Raw genomic sequence first — 20,461 nt, forward strand, 5'->3', positions numbered from 1 at the left:
CCTTGGTCTCTTGAGGATACTTAACACCACATACTGTGCTGAGCAGGTTAGGGTCTTTCCATTCATCTCAGGTTAAGGGTTGGGAGTAGGTTTTGAGTAGAGTTGAGTGGATAAGGGGCTGTGCTTCTCTAGCTTAAGAGCAAGTCAACTCCAGATACAAATGTGGGGGACTGTGACAGAGATATGAGAGATGATGAAAGAGAGAAGATCAGAAGTAGTTCAAAGTGGTGGGTTGAGACAGGAGGTAGAATAAGATTAGAGGAAAGACCTACAATATAGATCATAGTGATACAGTGGTAAATACCCAGGGGATACAGAGGATACTGGAACTTGATGTGAGGGTTTCAGAAAGGAGTAAAAAACTGAAGAGGGATGCAGTTGGAACCAAGGAGGAAGAGTTGTATCATCCAGGAAAAGTATATAGAGTCAGTTAGTGAAGGTAAGGGTGACAGACTGAAGAAAACTATGAGGAGACTGAGGAATGTGGTCAGAGGGCCCAGGAGCTTAGATGAGCTTCAAAAGGAGTGAGAATAGAGAAGAAAGTCTGGGCTTTTCAGGGGGCTTTCAGGCTTCTGTGACTAGGAGCTAGAACAAATCTGTTGTTGGTTGGTATAAGGGCTGATGGTATCTCTGTTTCTCTGTCTCTCTCTCTCTCTCTCTTTCCTGCCTTTACATATTCCTTTCATACTTGCACTAGCATACCTCACTTTGGGAAAAGCTGCTCTAGAGCCTCATTAATATGTATGACCCTCCTCTAGTTGGTAACCATGAGGGTAAAGACAAGTCTGAAGTTTATCTTTGTATTAGCTATATAAAATATTGTCTGTTTATCATATACTATAAACAGAATTGCAAGGCAGATGTTGAAGCCCAAATAAAACATTACTCATAGGCATTTTAGAAGCTACTGATTAAACATACATGACTAAAGAAAACACTTTTGATTTGAAATCATGAAATGTGGGTCCCTGTTCCTGCTCTGCCACTTATTCTTTGTCCTTGGGCAAGTCATTTGACCTCTCTGAGTCTCAGTTTTGTGATGTGAAAGAAGTATTAGGATACCTGTCATAGGTTGTTGTTAGGTCTAAATAAACTTATGTAGATAAAGGTGTTTATATGTTTTTAAATTGTTTAAAGCAAATATTAATTAGTAATTATTCTTAGTAATACATAGCATATTTTAATAAGCAATCTTTTTTGGTACTACTTTTGGCTTAATTTCTTGTTAAAAAGTAGTAAAATATATTTTCATTAATTTAGATTACTTTTCTCTATACATCAACGTGGTTTTAATGACAAAATAGGATTCAGCCTTTTAATCTTACAGTAATGAAAATATCAGGCAACAAAATATAAAGTATATGAATTGACTAGAAATTCCAGACCCCATGCTATCTGAAACATATTTTAACATATTAGTGAACGGAAAAGAGAATATGTCATTTTTAAAAATTTTTTCAATATTTAGACTGAAAAGAAATCAACAGACACTTCTTGAGTTTTGGTATTGCTCTTATTTCCATTTTTCCAATTATGTAACTAAATAATCTTTTCATAAACTCCTACTAAGGAAAACGCTATTTAACTAAATAGCCAGTTAATCTAATTAGATGCCACATGTTAGTGGTAAAGTTTCAAACAACAAAGTTTAAGAATCTTTTCTTGAGAGTAATAAGAGTTTGTTTTCTTTTTAATATAGTGAACAAATATTTAAGTTCTGAAAATCCACTGTTCTTTGAACTACGTGCCAGATACCTAATTGCTTGTGAACGCATACCTGAAGCAATGGCTCTTATTAAATCTTGTATAAATCACCCAGAAATCAGCAAAGACTTGTACTTCCATCAAGCACTCTTCACATGTCTGTTTATGTCACCTTTAGAAGATCAACTATTCCGGGAGGTATTGTTTGAGATCATGTTTGCATTTTACTATTTTAACCGTATCCGACCCCCCCCCCCCCCCAAAAGTAGCCCATTCTTGTAAAATTCCTTTTATATTAACACCAAAGGTTTTAAGATTATATTATCTAGATGTTTTCTCTTTGGGACTATTCTTTAAACTCAGTTGATTTAGGCAATCTGAGGTTGACAATTGATGAAATTAACAAAGCACTCATAGTAAGCATTATACATGTTGAGCTTATTGTGTGACAGAAGAGGTTAAATAAAAATGGGAAGCATTTTAAATAAAAATTTAAATTGATTACTCAGCACTTGTTTTGTAAATACTTTTATAAATATTTTGCCTTTTAAGTAAAATACTAAGAAATTAAATGCTCTTTTTTTTTTTTTAAGATGAAAAAAATCTTTTCCTAATATAGAACCTATTTACTTGCAAGTGTGGACATTAGTGAGATTAAAAGTAGTTACAAATTGCAGGTGCTAGAGAGTGAAACTATGAAACCATGAAAATATTTGTGTAATTCATCATTGTCTTTGTAGAAGAAAACCAGAAATCTAAATTTTTACCTGAATGTTTAATCTAAATATTTAATGCAATTAGCTTTTTAGGAATTTTAATGATATGAATTGATTTTTCTTTTCCTCTTGTAGCATTTGTTGAAAACTGATTGTAAGAGTGGAATTGATATCATCTGTAACACTGAAAAAGAAGGCAAGACTATGTTAGCCTTGCAACTCTGTGAATCCTTTCTTATTCCACAGCTCCAGAATGGAGATATGTACTGTATCTGGTAAGTGTTCCTAATATGGAAATTGAAAGGATAAGATGGGGAATAGACGGAGAATTGGTTGGTAGAGTCTGGACTTTATGTTTTTAAAAAAGTTCTGTGAAAATGTTAAGTAACTTTTTAAAAATGTATTGTGCAAGAAACAACAGTAAGTTGTATTATCTAAAAATTTAAAAAGACAGTAACCATGTACCAGTAATTGACAGTGTAAATGTTTGAAGTATGTATTATAATGAAACAATTATATTTTAAATTAAATGTGGAGTGTTAAGTTTTTTAAGACTTTATTTTTTAGAGCAGTTTTAGGTTTACAGTAAAATTGGGAGAGAGGTACAGACATTTCCCATTATACCCCAACCCCCATACGTGTATACCCTTCTCCATTACCAATATTACTCAGAAAAAAAACAAAAAAACCTTCCCAGAAGGGCACTTTTTTTTCTTTTTTTTTAAACCAAGGATGAACCTGTAGTGGCACATCATAACCACCCAATGTCCAGTTTCTCTCAGGGTTCACTACTGGTGTTCTATATAATCTGTGGGTTTGGATAAATGTAGTATCGCACAGAGTATTTTCACTGCCCTAAAAGTCCTCTGTGCTACACCTGTTCATTTCTTCTCTCCCTCCCCCAACCCTCACCTCTGGAGACCACTGATCTTTTTAATATTATCATAGTTTTGCCTTTCCCACAATATCATATAGTTGGAATTATATAGTGTGTAGCCTTTTCAGATTGGCTTTTTTCACTTAGTAATATACATTTAAGGTTCCACCATGTCTTTTCATAGCTTGATAGCTCATTTCTTTTTAGTGCTGAATAATATTCCATTGCCTGGATTACCAATTTATTTATCTGTTTCACCTAATGAAGGACATCTAGGTTGCTTTCAAGTTTTGGCAGTTATGAATAAAGCTGCTATAAATATCTGTATGCAGGTTTTTGTGTAGACATAATTTTCAACTCCTCTGGGTAAATACCAAAGCAGTCGTGCGACTGCCAAAATGTATGGTAAGAGTATTCAGTTTTGGAAGAAACTCTCAAACTGCCTTCCAGAGTGGGTGTTACCGTTTTGTATTCCCACCAGCAGTGTATGAGGGTTCCTGTTCATTGTCCTCTCCAGCATTTGCTGTTGTCAGTGTGACAAAATTGGACCATTCTAATAGTATAGTAGACTCTTATATTAATTTGTATTTTCCTGATGATGTGTGATGGGGAACATCTTTTCATATGCTTGTTTTTTAACTGTATATCTTTGGTGAGGTGTCTGTTAAAGTTTTTGGCCCATTTTAAAATCAGATTATCAGTTTTCTTTTTGTTGAATTTTAAGAGGTCTTTGTATATTTTGAGTTAATTGTTCTTTATTAGGTGTGTCTTTCACAAATATTTTCCTCCAATCTATGGCTTGTCTTTGAATTTTCTTGATATTGTCTTTCACAGAGCAGAGTTCTTAATTTTAACAAAGCCTAGCTTTTCAATTATTTCTTTTCATGGATCATGACTAGTGTTGTAAAAAGGCATCACCATCCCCATAGGCATCTAGGTGTTCTCCTTTGTTATCTACTAGGAGAGTTATAGTTTTGCATTTTATGTTTAGGTCTGTGATCCACTTTGAATTAATCTTTGTGAAAGGTATAGTGTGTCTAGATTTTTTTTTTTGGCATGTGGATGTCCAGTTATTCCAGCACCATTTGTTGATGAGACTCTCTCCACTCCACTGTATTGCCTTTGCTCCTTTGTCAAAGACCAGTTGACTGTATTTATGTGGGTCTATTTCTGGGCTCTCTTCTGTTCTGTTCTCTTGATGTACTTGTCTGTTCTTTCACCAATACAACAATGTCTTTATTAGCATTTGTCTTCCAACTTTGTTCTTCAGTATTGTATTGGCTATTCTGGGTCTTTTTCCTCTGCATATAAACTTTAGGAATCAATTTGTCAGTATCCATAAAATAACCTGCTGAGGTTTTGATTGGGATTGCATTCAATTTGTACATCAAGACAGGAAGAATTGACATCACGACAATATTGAGTTCCTATTCATGAATATGGAATATCTCTCCCATTTATTTAGTTCTTTGATTCATTCATTAATTTTGTAGTTTTCCTCATGTAGATCTTGTATGTATTTGGTTAGATTTATGCCTAAATATTTTATTCTTGGTATGCTAATATAAATGGTATTGTATATTAGTTTGTAAAAACATTTTCAAAACTACTTAAAAATGATTAGTAGGATATATGAAACATCAAATTTACCTGTCAATCATATAATTTAGAATGTGGTATTAGAGTGTTTTTAGCACATATCTTCACTATTAGGTGAAATCATGAATAACTATAAAAGATTCTAATAACTTCTGCCTTCCCTTTCCTAGTACACACACATACACACATCCTACCACTTTGACATTTCACTAATTCTTTGTTTTTAAGTTTATTTATATTACTTACAGCATGTGCACACATGTGAAGGAGGGAGGGGCAAAGAGGGGGAGAGAGAATCCCAAGCAGGCTCCACCCTATCAGTGCAGAGACAGATGGGGGCTTCATCTCATGAGCTGTGAGATCATGACCAGAGCTAAAATCAACAATTGGACACTTAACCAACTGAGCCACCCAGGCACTCTGACATTTCATTAATCCTTAAAGGAGAACTAGGTTTCATTTGCTGACAATAATAATCTGAAATTATATGGGTTATAGACATTTTTTAATCAACACTTTTGAATTATAAATTCTGAAATATATATTTTTCACAAACATCCTCTTTAATGGATCAGTTTAATGTTAGTGGCAAATTTTAATAGAGTACAGAGCCTTCACTATATGTTGTCTATTTTTAAAGTTTATTTTTCTGAAGAAAGAAGTTCCAAGACTAATGTCACTGAAAATAAGAAATTTAAGAAATAAGATAAACTTCTAGTTTATTTAAATTGTTCATCCTGGTGGTTACGGCTTGTTAAATTAAAGTTATATATTGGTTTGAGAGTGTTTGATAGTGAGAAAAATTATCCAAAATAGTGAGTCATGAGATATTTGGGCTTTAAAAGGACACAACACTCCTAAAAACACCAATATTTATCTCTTAGGAATTGGCAAAAAAAATCTTTTTTTATATTTGTCTATTTTGAGAAAACGTGCCATGCAAGCAGGGGAGGGCCGGGGCCGGGGGTGGAGAGAATCCCAAGCAGTCTCTGTGCTGTCAGTGCGGAGCCTGACATGGGGCTCAATCTCAGGGACTGCAGGATCATGACCTGAGCTGAAAACAAGGGTCAGATGCTTAACTGCCGGAGTCACCATGCTCCCTGGAATTGGTCAAGTTTAAATACGTGTTTTACATTATACGTTTCAGTCTATCTAGTTTATTTCTTATAATAGCTTTTGAAAACTATCGCCATAACAGGATTTCACAGAGGATTTCACATCTTGAACCACAGCTGTCAGGTACCATTAACATAAGACATCAGGGTTTATTCATATACTTTCTATTTCCTGACTGCCACACTCTCCACTCTCAAGAAAACTGTCATTTTCTTAACCAGTTTCCAGACTATCAGGTCTGTCAAACTTTGGCACTCTTCTGCCTCATTCCAACACCCCCTAGCCCCACCACATACACACATAATTATAAATTGGTACATGTATTAAGCAATCTTAAGGAATATAAAATGGGTCATTCTGATATCAAGTAGTTCTTTAAAAACTTTAGTAAGCATAAGGTCACACAGAAGGCTTGTTATTTAATGCAGGTTTTCATGCCTATTCTCAGAGCTTTTAATTTCATAGTTCTGGGTAAGGAACTATACTTTTTAAAATCTTTCCTCTTTGACATTTTAACTATTATGTGTGGTGATGTGGCTCTCCTTAGGTTCATCTTGTTCTGAATTCTCTATGCTCCTGAATGTAGATAGATGTCTGTTTCCTTCCCCACATTAGGGGTATTTTCAGGTATTCTCTCTTCATGTCAATTTTCTGCCCATTTCTCTCTCTCCTTTTGGGACCTCTGTAATGTAAATGCTTGTTTGCTTGGTGTTATCCAAGATATCCCTTAACCCATTCTCATTTTTGAAAATTCTTTTTTCTTTCTTTCTTTGCTGTTCAGCATGTCAGCGTGGGTGCTTTCCATCATTGTCTTCAGACCACTAATTTGTTCTGCATTTTTCAGTAATCTTCCCTCTAGTTTATTTTCCACTTCAGTTTTTGCACTCTTCAACTCTGATTCGTTCTTTTTTATATTTTCTCTTTCTTTGTTGAAGTTCGGGGTTCATCCACTCTTCTCTCCAGCCTGGTGAGCATCTTTATGACCATTATTTTGAACTCTTTATCAGGTAGATCACTTATCCCCGTTTTCTTTAGTTCTTTTTCCCAGGTTTTGTCCTATTCTTTTATTTGGAGCATATTCCTGTATCTCCTCATTTGTTTGACTTTCTGTGTTTATTTCTATTAATCAGGTGGAACAGCTACTCTCCCTAAATTTGAAGGAATGATCCTATGTATAGTCCTCTCCTGTGTAGATTGTGTGCTTGGTGACTTTGGCTAGCTGGCTAGAGCTGCGGCTGGCATCGGCTGGATGTTCCTGGGCCTCTCTGTGCTGGGGCCATGCTGGTGGGAAGGCCAGAGCTGAAGTGGGTGTAGGCTGGGCTGGTCCTGGGGTTCTCTGCACAGATGGCACACTGGCAGGACAGCTGAAGCTGAAGTGGGGACAGGCTGTGGTATCCTGGGGCATTCTGTGTAGGGGGTGCCCTCGTGGGGCAGCTGGAGCAGAAGCAGGTGTGGAACATAGTGTCCTGGCAAGTTGTCTGGAGCTGAAGCGGTGTGAGTATGGAGCATTCCAGGGTGCTTTGTGTCTGTTACCTCGTCAAGTAGGCTGGAGCTGCAGTGCGCCCTAACTAAGGGTGACCCGGTATGCGCTGTACTGGGTCCCCTTGGTGAGACAGGTGGGGCTGGGATGGGTAGAGGACCAGGAGTCACTGAGGTGGTAGGGTGTCTGGACCATGCGCCTGTCCATGCTGTCAAGGTGGATGGGGAATGTAAACCGTGGTGTTTGACAGCCCTACTGACCTAGAGAAAGTTCCAGAAGTCCTCTTGCTATTTGGCAGATCTATGACTAGGTCTTTATATTCTAGTTGACGTTTTCAACTGCAGCTTTTTTTCTGTACCTCCAGGCATATGAATCTGCTCCTAGTCCCTTACTGTCCCTTGCCACTGCAGTTTACAGGGGTGGGAGTGGGGATTCCTGACGTTCCTGTGTCGTGTCTCTATCTTTCTTGCCATTGTCTATGTGGTCATTTTTTCTTCTGTTGTGCTGAAGTTGTTCAGTCAGTCTTCGGTTCTTCAGGAGGAACTGCTCTCTGTATAGGTGCAGATTTGTTGTGTCCCTGGAGGAGGTGAGTTCAGGGTCTGCCTATGTTGCCATCTTGGACCTAAATTCTTAAATACTTCAAACAACATCTCGAAGATGAATTTAATGATAAACTAATTTAATGTAATTTTATAGATTAAAATCTTCAGGCTCAGAGATAGAGTCAAACAGCTAATTAATAGCAGAGCTGGGTCTAGAAACTAGTGGACTTATCTTCCAGGGAAGCAGATTTTTATTTAGATTATGCATATTTGTATTAAAAAGTTTACCATGTAAATTGGAATTTCAAAGAGAGGAGGAGATCAGGAGGCAGTGGTAAGACATACAATTTTAAATAGTTTTAAAAGAGTTATCATTTCTTGATATGTAGTTATTCTGAAATATAATCATGACAGTTAAAGTAGATCTTTTCCTATGGGGAAAGGAATGTTCTGACTGACTATATTAAGCCAACAGATTCTTTAGCCTTTTTATTTTAATATACTCATAAATAAACTGAAATCCCTAGTATAATAAACAAATAAACAGAACAAAAAAATACTTTCTTCTTTTGGCTAACCATTTTACTCTTTAGGGAGGGGTTTTAAAAATAGAAGAAGAGTGCCTATCCTTCCTGCCCCCACCCACTGGCACCCTCTAAGAATAGAAGCTGGGTGTGTGACTCCCAGCTGCCTAACTGGAAAGGAATCTCCAGCCCGTTCCTTTGTCCGTCCTTCTGAGTGGGCGGAATACTGATTGCCTACTCTCATATTTCTTCTACCTCTCCTCAGTATTTCTGAATGCTGGCGTCCTTTTCTCTTACTTCTAAAAGTTGATTTTCACCGTAACTTGAAGAGCAGGATTTTTTCCAGCCTACAAGGTCTGTGTTGTCTGTTTTATTTTGGCTTTCCCTATGAACCAGCTTACTTCAACTCCCCTCTGGACAGAACCTGATCCACAGTCCAGTTTTGCTCTATCTGAAGCCAGTAGAGCAAGCATTCAACCCCATTTCTCTCACTATTGCTAACAACAACAGCCACTACAAAGTAGTAATAACAGCAGCTACTAATACCTTCTGAGTGCTTCCTATGGTCTATACTTCATATATACATTCTCTCATTTATTCCAGTAATCTTATGGGGTATACAATATTATGGCTAAGCCATGTAAATAATGAAGTAATGAAGCGAATAATGAAGCTAAGATTTAAATCCAGGCAGCCTGACTCTCAGCCTCTGCCATTAAATATTACATAATATAAATAGGTCAAACAAACAAAAATACGTTGTAAAGGTGGCTGTAGACCCTGTTATAGACTTCATTCTCCACAGCTTGTTACTTGATGATTTCATTAGTAGTCAGCTACCTGGGAAATGTGTTTGTACACCATAATGGAGCTGTGTTTTCTAAAGGACTTCTGTTTGGAAAGAAAATGTAAGCTTCATCAACACTATTTGCTCATGATGAAAGAAGCTATTGTGGGTTTTCAGAGTGTTCTGTTTTCCTTCAAAATCTAAAATACAAGTAAAACCTGATACCCCTTTTATAAATTCAGTCAAAATGAAGCTTCATAAATATATCCTGAGATTTCCAGAGTCTAGAGATTTGCCTACTAGGAAGCTAAAATCCATATTGGTAAGACCTTTCCTGGCATATTTATTAGAGTTTTGGGATTATATTTTGTTCACCAAGTTTTATCCTGAATTAACAGGAATATATACTAGTCAATTTGCAAGTGATCACATCCTATGTCTAACTAGTTTAGGGAAAATATACTAGTCAATTTGCAAGTGATCACATCCTATGTCTAACTAGTTTAGGGAAAAGTTAGAGCACATGGAAAAAGTACTGGGTCATGACAAAAAAAGGAGAAGGATAGAGAAGGAAAATAAGATCTCTCTCTTCAAAAAAGAAAAATAATAACAATAGTGTACCCTAAGGATGTTTATTAGGAGTCTTAATTTTTTTTTGGAGCGAGTTGGAGAATATATACATTTCTAGTATGTTTAACACTGATCTGTGTCATAATGAGTGCAATGAATACTCTACCCTAACTTCCAACTATCATTTTTTTATTTTTTGTCTTTAAATCTGTTGCAGAGATCTGCCAGATCTTCTTAAACAGTTAATCACTTGCCTTCTATATCATCCCTTTATTTATAAAGTACCCCTTATTTAGAATGTCCACCATCATCTTATACATCATTCTGTGTCTACAATTGCACTTAAGATATTTCCTCAAGACTCTCCCTCTAAATGCTCTTAGCATTTAGGAATACATTTTTTTTTTTTACTAGTTTATTAACTAGCAAGTATTTGTTGAATAAATCTCACTGGTTGGTACTATTTAGATTATAAAGATAAGGAAGGAATATAGGAAATTAGTGATTTATTAAACATCAGTTTATACCAGACATTTCACCTAGGTGTTTTCACTTAACTCTTAGTTCTTTTTATGTATAAGATAACTGTGGATAAAAGAGATAAAAGCCACTTAGCTAGTAACAAAACGGAGTTGGAATATATACTAGTCAATTTGCAAGTGATCACATCCTATGTCTAACTAGTTTAGGGAAAAGTTAGAGCACATGGAAAAAGTACTGGGTCATGACAAAAAAAGGAGAAGGATAGAGTAGGTCCCCGAAGATAACTGCTTCCAGGAACACTGATTTTTCTGCCCGTTGACTTCATTCTCTCCTGTTGCAGACCAAAAGGAATGTTAACAGTCTCCAGCCTTCAGAGTTTAGAGTTGAGAACATTCCAGGGACTCTGACAGGCTTGACTAGAGTCAGTTTCCTACAATTAATATCATAAGGAGGGTGAGGGCAGTCACATAGTTAAATGGTCACTGGGGTTCCAACCTTGTATAGGAGGTCTGTTTCCAGAAAAAGATGGCTCACTGTGAACTGGGTAATATCACACTAGTTAGTGTATAATGCCCTAATGAGAAATCTCTTATTCCCAGTCTCATGTTTTTGCCACTACTTCCATTATACAATGTGTCACTGAGATTAACAATATAGTTAACAGTTGGGGGAACAGGACTTATAAAATATCAACAAGGAAATATATGAAAAGCATGAAACCAACAAGAAGGATAAGATCTATTCTGAAGTAGTTATCGCTTTAGTTTGGGGTATTCATGAAGGCATTCATGATGAAGGGGGATTTGATAGGGACTTTGACAGATAAGCCCACCTTAGAAATGAGGTACTTTCCAAGTACAGCAATTAGCATAAACAAAATGGGAATAAATGAAGCACATTAACTAATTAACCTTGAAGAGTGCCCAGGATTAAAATCCTATCCTTCTGACTCCAAAACCCATGTTTCTGTTGCTGTTAATACTACGTGACATAGAGAATAAGCACTGAATGAAATTTTTTGAAAGTGTGGAAACAGATCAGTTTAGCAACTGATCTAGAAGCACATATGTAAAATTAGAGGGCCTAAGGAGTAGCGCTGGGAAAGAATGGTATGGTTATGGGCAAAATATAATTGAAATACAAAGGCTGTGGAAAATAAACAGATTAGAACCAAACAGGTTCGAGGAATGTTCAGTGCGTTGACTGACCTCGCAAAAGAATCAATTTTGCAGGAGTATTATTCATTTTAAGTGGGTTACAGTGATAGAAAGCAATCTAAATTGAAATGCCCAGGCATGGAAATTGGGAAAGAAGTCATTGCGACAGATTTGGGAGTAAAGTGTGAAACCTGGTGAGCTTTTCTCTGCAAAACAAAGTGGGGTTGTGGACTGAAACTTATGAACACCCGTACAGACTAGAAGAAGACAGAATTAGAATTTTGGTCTTCTTCTCTGTTCCTTACCATTATTTTCTGTTTTGTGCTTTCTGGATTGTCTCTCTAAGCAGACTATGTACACCTTCATGATAGTAATCACGCTGTCCTTAAACTTTCTAGCTGTATGTGCTAGGCTCAAAGTACATGCTCAGTAAATCACTTAAAAGAAAAACAAACAAAACAATTTTCATCAATTATTTTAACACTTTTTTAGATTATGATGCTTTATGTACTTTGACATATTTTAAAGAATTCTAATTTACTAGAAAGGGATATCTAAATGTGTCAATTATATGTTATGATTTCCTTTGCCTCATAACCCACTCCTCTTACCTTGTCCATCTAATAACCATGGCCATATTTTAGAAACCAATCTACCAGTGAAATACTTTAAATGGTCCATAGATTTTCTGTTTCAGAATACTACATCTTAACAGAAGAGCAGATGATCTTTAGTAGAATGTTTCAGAATCAGTACTACAGTATCTTACACTTTAAATGAGTACAATGGGTATCTTAAGAGATTGAAAATAAAAAAAATATGGACACTTCTTTGCAGAAAGTATACAAAATTGACTTCTAAATTTACAAGTAGGGTATTAATTAAAGGCCAAAGTTTAAAGTAGTATCATTGATATTGCTACACCGGGATTACAATTTGTTATCATGTACTAGAGGTGCCTTGGGATTGTCAGCACATGATTGGAATTCATTCCTTGCTACTGTAAGATTACAATTTCTGATCTCTCTTTTCGTTTCATACAGGTAGCAGAAGTAGCTGGAAGTTAACATAATGATCCATTTACTCCCATGTTGTATCCATCCCAGCCAGGCTACTATAGAATCATCAAAAGATAGCTAATGTCTGTATTGGAATAAACTCTATTTTTGATTATTTCTCTCTTTTTCTCATTTACAGGGAGTTGATTTTCATATGGAGTAAACTTCAGCTTAAGTCTAATCCTTCAAAACAAGTTTTTGTAGATCAATGCTACCAGCTTTTAAGAACAGCAACTAATGTGAGAGTCATATTTCCTTTCATGAAAATCATTAAAGATGAGGTAAACAGGATATATCTATCACTTAATTTTAAATGAAATGTAAATGACAGTTCACCAAAACTTGGATCATTTATGATAAAATGTTTTGAAGAGAAGGAGGATTTTAAGGCCACATTCTCTATGTATCATACCCTTCCCTTTCCCCAACCTCAATCTCCCCACATGGTACCAAGCATATGCAAAAGTGAAAATAACTGAAAATAGACAGAAAAACTGCCAATTTACTGTTACTTAAAATTCAAAATGGGAACTGCTTCCATAAGAAGTGATTATCTCTTTTCTTTAGAAGTGTCATTTTTAACACTATCCTAATCCGTTTGTAGAATCTTATTTGCAGATGAACTTTGTATATACATAGGTAATACCTGCTCGCTTTCACATAAAATATAGTTCATAATTTTAAGTCTGGTGATAAGGTGAAAAGGAACAATGAATTCTAAAACATTTTTGAAATCTGATAAATTTTTATTTATTTGAAGTAATAATAAAATCCATTACCTGTTTTTAAAAATAGTTCTGAAGTAAGTTTTTCATGGGTCACTTAAAAGTGAATACAGTTCTATGTAAGACTCTTACATAGACATGAAATTGGATCCTGCAAATGCTTTAACTTTTTCCCCTCAAATATTAACAGAACCTTGAATGCCCAGATCAGGATAAAGCTACCCTACATTAGGTAGCTCCCTTTGGCTGAATCTTTATGTGGGTTACTTTTAAATATATAAAGAAAGATCCAATAAACATTTCTTACAAATTCATGCATTTATCACATTCATTATCATGTTACTCATTAGATGTATGACCATGTAGTGGTTATATTCACATGATAGAAAGTTAGCAGCATTGTAATCAGAGAGTTTTGTAAATGTCCTATTTTATTTTACTAACTGCATTCATAGCTTAATTATGAAACCGTGAAATGTCATTCAAATGCATTGTCAAGGTGCCTAGGTGGCTCCGTCGGTTAGGCGTCCAACTTCAGCTCAGGTCATGAGTGCCTTGTTGGGCTCTGTGCTGACAGCTCAGGGCTTAGAGCCTGGAACCTGCTTCTGATTCTGTCTCCCTCTCTCTGCCCCTCTCCCACTTGTGCTCTGTCTCTGTCTTTCTCCCCAAAATAAACATTAAAGAAAAACAAACAAATGCACTATCAAAGTTAACTTCAACCCCCATCAAAAACAGAAAAAAACAAAAAAGCTATGTTATAGAATCCTTCTCAACATTTATTTTTTTAATGTTTGTTTTTGAGAGAGAGGCAGAGACAGAAGTTGAGGGGGGAGGGGCAGAGAGAAAGGGACACAGAATTTGAAGCAAGCTCTAGGCTTTGAGCTGTCAGCACAGAGCCGGATGTGGGGCTTAAATTCATGAGCTGTGGGATCATGACCTGAGCTGAAGTTGGATGCTTAACCGACTGAGCCACCCAGGTACCCTCCTGCTCAACATTTAAATTGCATCAGAATCTGGGGGTGCCTGGGTGGCTCAGTCAGTTAAGTGTCTGACTTTGGCTCTAGTCATGATCTTGTGGTCTGTGAGTTTGAGCCCCGTGTCAGACTCTGTGCTGACAGCTTGGATCCTAGAGCCTGCTTTGGAGTCTGTGTGTGTGTGTGTGTGTGTGTGTGTGTGTGTGTGTTTCTCTCTCTCTGCCCCTCCCCTGCTCATGCTCTGTCTCTGTCTCAAAAATAAACATTTTAAAAAATTAAATAAATAACCAGTAAAAGAATCACCAGTAAAACTTTTAAAAAATAAAAGTGTATCCACATACATTTTTTACAAAGGATTCTTATTTGCACCAAAAGTTGAGTTTTGTTATGTAGAGTTTACAATGTAGGTGATGTTCAGCCAGTTGTCATAAAGCTTTCTTATTTTCATGTCTAGTCAACCTGAGAATATAAGAGGAAAAATTCAAAGATGAAATAAATATTGTAAATATGCTTAACTGTTTACTAAAAACATCTTTAATGATGGAAAAATCCTATACGCTTCAACGTGCTGAAGAGAAGCAAAAACAATGCTGTGTGAATTCAGGAGAATGAGACCTTACAAATGGCATATGTGAAAAGGCTTCATAGAGCAAGATGCTTTAAGCTGGGTTTTAAATGATAGAGAAGGATGATACATGTAAAGGATTTTGTATTTATATAGCACTTTTGCCTCATTGTATTACTTGTTTTTGTCACAACTGTCCATCAGCATTAATACGGTAGGAGAAAAAAGTGAGGCAGCGTGTGGGAGATGAAACTAGTCAGAGACTGCCTGAAGTTAGCTGTAGGGTGGGTGGGTGGGAGGTAGTCATTGGGAATCTGTAAGGGACCTGCATGTTGCACTGAAAGTTGGACTGAAGTCCATAATATACTGGGATTATTGAAGGATTTTAGGTAAGGAAGTATCCTGTTGCCTGTGTAATGATTTTGAAATTAAAAAAAATTATTTTTAATATTTTTATGTTTATTCTTAAGAGGGTGAGGAAGCGCAAATTGGGGATGGACAGAGGGAGAGTGGGGGTCAGAGGAAGTGGGCTCTGCGCTGACAGCAGCAAGCCTGATGGGGGGGTGATGCGGGGCTTGAACTCACAGACGTGAAATCATGACCTGAGCTGAAGTTAGACACTCAACTGACTAAGCCATTCGGGTGCCATATGATCTTAGAATTTTTAAACTTGGGCAGCTGGATACATGATAATTTCATGAGTTAAGACAGAGGATGTAGATAGAACTTAGGAGAGAGAAAAGGAATTCTGTTTTGAAGCAGTGGATTTTGAATTTACCATATCTGGAAAATCTAGGTGGAAGTATCTAATTATAACAGATAAGAAGAAATAAAAAATTTGAACTCAGAAAAGGATTCCAAGCTGAAATGATGGATTTACAGGAGAAAGCTAAAGTCAGAATAGATCTGATTCCATTTATATTTGCAAACATTTATTCAAAGGTCAATATATTATGCCAACTTCTATGTTAACAAAAAGAAGATACAAAAAAATGAGATACTCTCCCTGTGATTTAAGAATTCAAGTCAGGGGGTAGGAGCATATATACTTATGTGTGTACTTTTTATAAATAAGTATAAATTACTCTCAGTGGAAAGAATAGGGAATGTTTAACTCTACCCCAGGGCTCAGGCCAGAATGAATGGGGAGAAAAACTTTCAGAGTAATACTGACTCTGAAAGAATGAATAGGAAATGGGTAGAAATTTACTATCTAGATAACGTGGGATTATGGTATGCAAAGTTAAGTTCTGCTTGTAAAAGTGTAAGTAGTCAAGCTGGGCTACACAGCACGTAACGGACTAAGGAGACATGAGGCTGGCAAGGTCGTATTCCTCCCTGTCATCTCTAATATAGCTAGAGGCATCATTTACAATTTGAGTTAAGGTGGGCACACAACAAATTCCCAAGTGTAGTTACCTTTGAGTCATCAATAAAAGTTTCAAAGCTTGAATAATTTTCAGATAACTTCCAAATAGGTACATTATTCTGATTATTATTATATTTGGAAAGATTGTAATTGTCCTGTTCATATGAGCCATACTTTTCCTCTTATTTGGATAAATAATACTTAAGATAATATTTTTAGTACAGATTTATGAATGAATGTATTTTTTTAATCTAGCTCTTTTTAACCATCAAAATTGATAAACTGTTTAAACATTTAATTTAAACATTATTTAATTTAACCATTCTGCCTCAGAATGTGAGACTGGTACCTAAAATAAATGGGGAGCTAGATTTGTAAGAAACCTTAATCACCATAAGGTTATGAAGCATTTTGTATTCTGGCTAGTAGGGTTTGTCACACTGAAAAATTAATTAAATTGGAAGCTACATTGGAAGTCTCCTCCAGATTATTGTGAAGTTAAAGAAGAAAGATTTATTTCTATATTAAAGAAGAATTAAAACAAAGCTACCTGATGAGGAAAACTGCACATTTGTATACTGTGTTTATTCAGCTCTCATTTCAGAGTTGTATTTTAAAAAGATAAAACAGTATTAAAAAAAATTTTTTTTTTTTACAAAATGTATTTAGTAATATTTTTCCTCTTTCAGGTTGAAGAAGACGGCTTACAAATTTGTGTCGAAATATGTGGTTGTGCTCTACAACTAGATCTTCATGATGATCCCAAAACTAAATGTTTAATATATAAAACAATTGCACATTTTTTGCCAAATGATTTGGAGATCCTCAGGATTTGTGCACTCTCGATATTTTTTCTTGAGCGCTCCTTGGAAGCCTATCGTACTGTTGAAGAGCTTTACAAACGTCCAGATGAGGAATATAATGAAGGCACAAGTAGTGTTCAAAATCGTGTTCGTTTTGAATTACTTCCAATTTTGAAAAAGGGATTGTTTTTTGATCCTGAATTTTGGAACTTCGTAATGATTAAGAAAAACTGTGTAGCATTATTGAGTGATAAATCCGCAGTTAGATTTCTAAATGAAAGTACACTGGAAAATTCTACAGGTAGTCTAAAAAAGGCAGTGGAACAACAAGGTTTAGATGAAGGGCTTGACTCTCTTAGAGATCAGAGCATTGGAGAGCCTGATCCTGATGATATATCTAGAGTGCAACCTAAGGGTCACATTAATACAAAGAAAAATCTTTCGGCTCTTAATGTTTCCAAAGTAGATCACAATGTCCCAAGGCATCGGTGTATGTTATGTAACAAGGAATTTCTAGGCGGTCACATTGTAAGGCATGCTCAGGCTCATCAGAAAAAGGGCAGTTTTTCATGTGTGATATGTGGTAGAAAATTTAGAAACAAAGGACTTATGCAGAAGCATTTAAAGAATCATGTTAAGAAAATACAAAGACAGCAAATTGCTGCAGCTCAACAGGAGGACCAGGAAATCCCTGCTTTGGAAGAAATAAATTGTTCTGATGCTTTCATTTCATTTGAGAATGGGAATTCTGATAATAAGGATTTGGAAGCAGAGATAATTACTGCTTCCAGTGATGGAAGCAAAGAAGTCATCTCTGCAAATGTGGGTGAATTCATTGAAATTCCTGTAAGTGTATCAGAAGATATGATTGAAAACATGATGGAAAACGGGAGTCCTGATAATTCTTTAAATAATGTCTCAGAACCTGTGCCTGTATGTGAGGATGACTATGAGGAGGAAGAGGATGAAGAGGGTGACTATGAAGAAGACGATTATGACCTGAATCAAGAAACTTCAGTACTTCATAAAATCAACGGAACTGTGTGTCATCCAAAAGAGATATATGCTACAGATCAAGAAGGAAACTTTAAGTGCCCTGCTCTTGGTTGTGTCAGGATATTTAAAAGAATTGGATTTCTAAATAAACATGCGAGGACTGTACATCCAACAGATTTAAATGTGCGGCAAACAGTAATGAAGTGGAGCAAAGGAAAATGCAAATTCTGTCAAAGGCAATTTGAAGATTCTCAACATTTTATAGATCACCTTAATAGACACAGCTACCCAAATGTGTACTTTTGTTTGCATTTTAATTGCAATGAGTCGTTTAAGTTGCCAGTCCAGCTTGCCCAGCACACAAAAAGTCACAGGATATTTCAAGCTCAGTGCAGTTTTCCAGAATGTCATGAGCTTTTTGAAGATCTTCCGCTGCTCTATGAACATGAAGCTCAGCACTATTTGAGTAAAACACCAGAATCCTCTGCACAACCAAGTGAAACAATTCTTTGGGATGTTCTTACAGACTCAGATCCTAATCATCAGGAAAAAGACTCATCTAGTAATGAGAAACAAACTTTCACTCTGCCAGTTTCTACTAGCAAATCAAGGAAAGATTCCACAGAACCAAAGACATGTATAGACAGCATGGAGAAGAAAACAGATGGTTTAGTTCAGAATGGAAATGAACATTCTGACGACACTGTTTCTGATATAAGCTTGATAGACCAAAAGATGCCTGACACAGAGCCAAATTCTGAAAATAATAGTAGTATTAGTGATTTAGTCAATGGACACAGTGGGATAGAGCAGACACCTTTAGTTTCATCAGAGCCTGCTTTGAAAACTGATACGAACAGAATCAGGACAGAAAATGGTTCCGTTTTACCCAGTGTTGTACCACAAGAACATAATACCCTGCCAGTATCTCAGGCAACTTCCAAACCAAATCTGACGAGTGAACATACTTCATATGGCTTAATTTTAACAAAGCCATATGTCAGACCACTGCCTCCCAGTTACCTTGATGAACGGTACCTTAGTATGCCAAAACGCAGAAAATTTCTGACTGATAGAGTTGATGCCTGTTCTGATCAAGATAACGTTTGTAAAAAATCCGTGAAAAGATTAAGATGTGGCAAATGCCTGACCACCTACTGTAATGCAGAAGCACTTGAGGCTCACCTTGCACAAAAGAAATGTCAGACACTCTTTGGATTTGATTCTGATGATGAAAGTAAGTCTTCTATTTTCTCAGTAGGTGTTATCTGTAGGAATAATAAATGCCATAGATCTTTATGACGTTAAATATTTTATAGCACAGATAATAAGGCACCACACTATATTTCTTTCAATCCCTACAACCACTATAAGGTGATAGTACTATTCCTGTTTTGTATATCAAGCAACTGAAATTCACAAGTTAAGTAATTTGCATAGCTACAGCCAATGAACTTGTGGATGCCAGAACTTATACATGGGTTTTCATGCTCTTTGATCATACTCTTAAATGTGTCCAAGACATTTTCTTTATTGCAGATTTCAGGTTATAAAAATTTTAGAAATAAAGTAATTATGATGGAAATGTTTTTCATCTGCATGCCAGAATATGAACCCAGTGAAGTTGAGCTTCTATTACAGAAACAGAGGTGAAAAAGAACCAGAAAAATTGAATTAGATCCAGAATAATTGAAAAAAAATTGAGCAAAAGAGCTTGCTTTTCTACTAATATCAGTATTTTTTTTAATGAGTAAAGGGATAAAACAGGAATCTAATTTAGAATTCCAGTTGAATTATAAAATCTGAATTAACAGACATGTTCTCTTTTACAGGTGCCTGATAAAAATGTTTCAGAAAGGTCTGTCGATCAAGCAGTAGTGTGATAGAAGCACTGCAAGAAATCGAATCATCAGTTTGCTATTTTCCTGATGGCCTTAATTTTCAAGCGGTCTTGGATTTACTAAAGATAAAGACAAAGCACATTTTCTAGAATGAACTCAAGGGAGGAGATGTGCTGGTTTAGACTCCAAAAGGGTTATTACAAAACTCCCAAAGTACCAGTTATCCAGAAAACCACATTTTTAAAAAAGTTGATGACTATTAATGCAGCATGTTCAGTTTTACCTATGTGAGAAACATGTTCGGGCAACAAGTCAGAAAGGAAAACCAGCTATGGCCTTACAGAAAGGGAAAAGTTAGCCAGTTATTAAAAAAAAAGGGGGGGGGGATTGGGTGGTTTACAATAAACAACTTAAAGTGTTCTACAAAAAAATTTGTTTTCTGTCATGCATAATCAGATTATGTCCTCCCCTTCTCATCAAACATGGTTTAAAGAACTATCGCTATTTGCTTTCTTATAATTTAGAAACTGACACATGAAAATAAAATTTGATTTATCATCATGCTATCCACAAAA

General features: G+C 36.0%; 1 protein-coding gene across 2 annotated transcripts in view; it reads left to right on the forward strand.

Annotated features, from left to right (window-relative positions):
* The window catches only part of ZNF654 (zinc finger protein 654), a 97,441-nt gene extending 76,980 nt beyond the window's left edge, over positions 1 to 20,461 (forward strand). The window contains exons 5-9 of one of the 2 annotated variants that reach the window (XM_029939156.1): positions 1,700 to 1,902; positions 2,556 to 2,695; positions 12,753 to 12,894; positions 16,936 to 19,282; positions 19,878 to 20,461. In XM_029939156.1, the coding sequence (XP_029795016.1) occupies positions 1,700 to 1,902; positions 2,556 to 2,695; positions 12,753 to 12,894; positions 16,936 to 19,282; positions 19,878 to 19,885 (2,840 nt within the window). In that variant the 3' untranslated portion in view covers positions 19,886 to 20,461. Of the gene's footprint in view, positions 1 to 1,699; positions 1,903 to 2,555; positions 2,696 to 12,752; positions 12,895 to 16,935; positions 19,826 to 19,877 lie in introns of those variants that run through there. The other variant, XM_029939155.1, reaches the window with a different exon arrangement.

This window comes from Suricata suricatta, chromosome 5 (assembly GCF_006229205.1).
Source record: "Suricata suricatta isolate VVHF042 chromosome 5, meerkat_22Aug2017_6uvM2_HiC, whole genome shotgun sequence".
Taxonomy (NCBI): Eukaryota; Metazoa; Chordata; class Mammalia; order Carnivora; family Herpestidae; genus Suricata; species Suricata suricatta.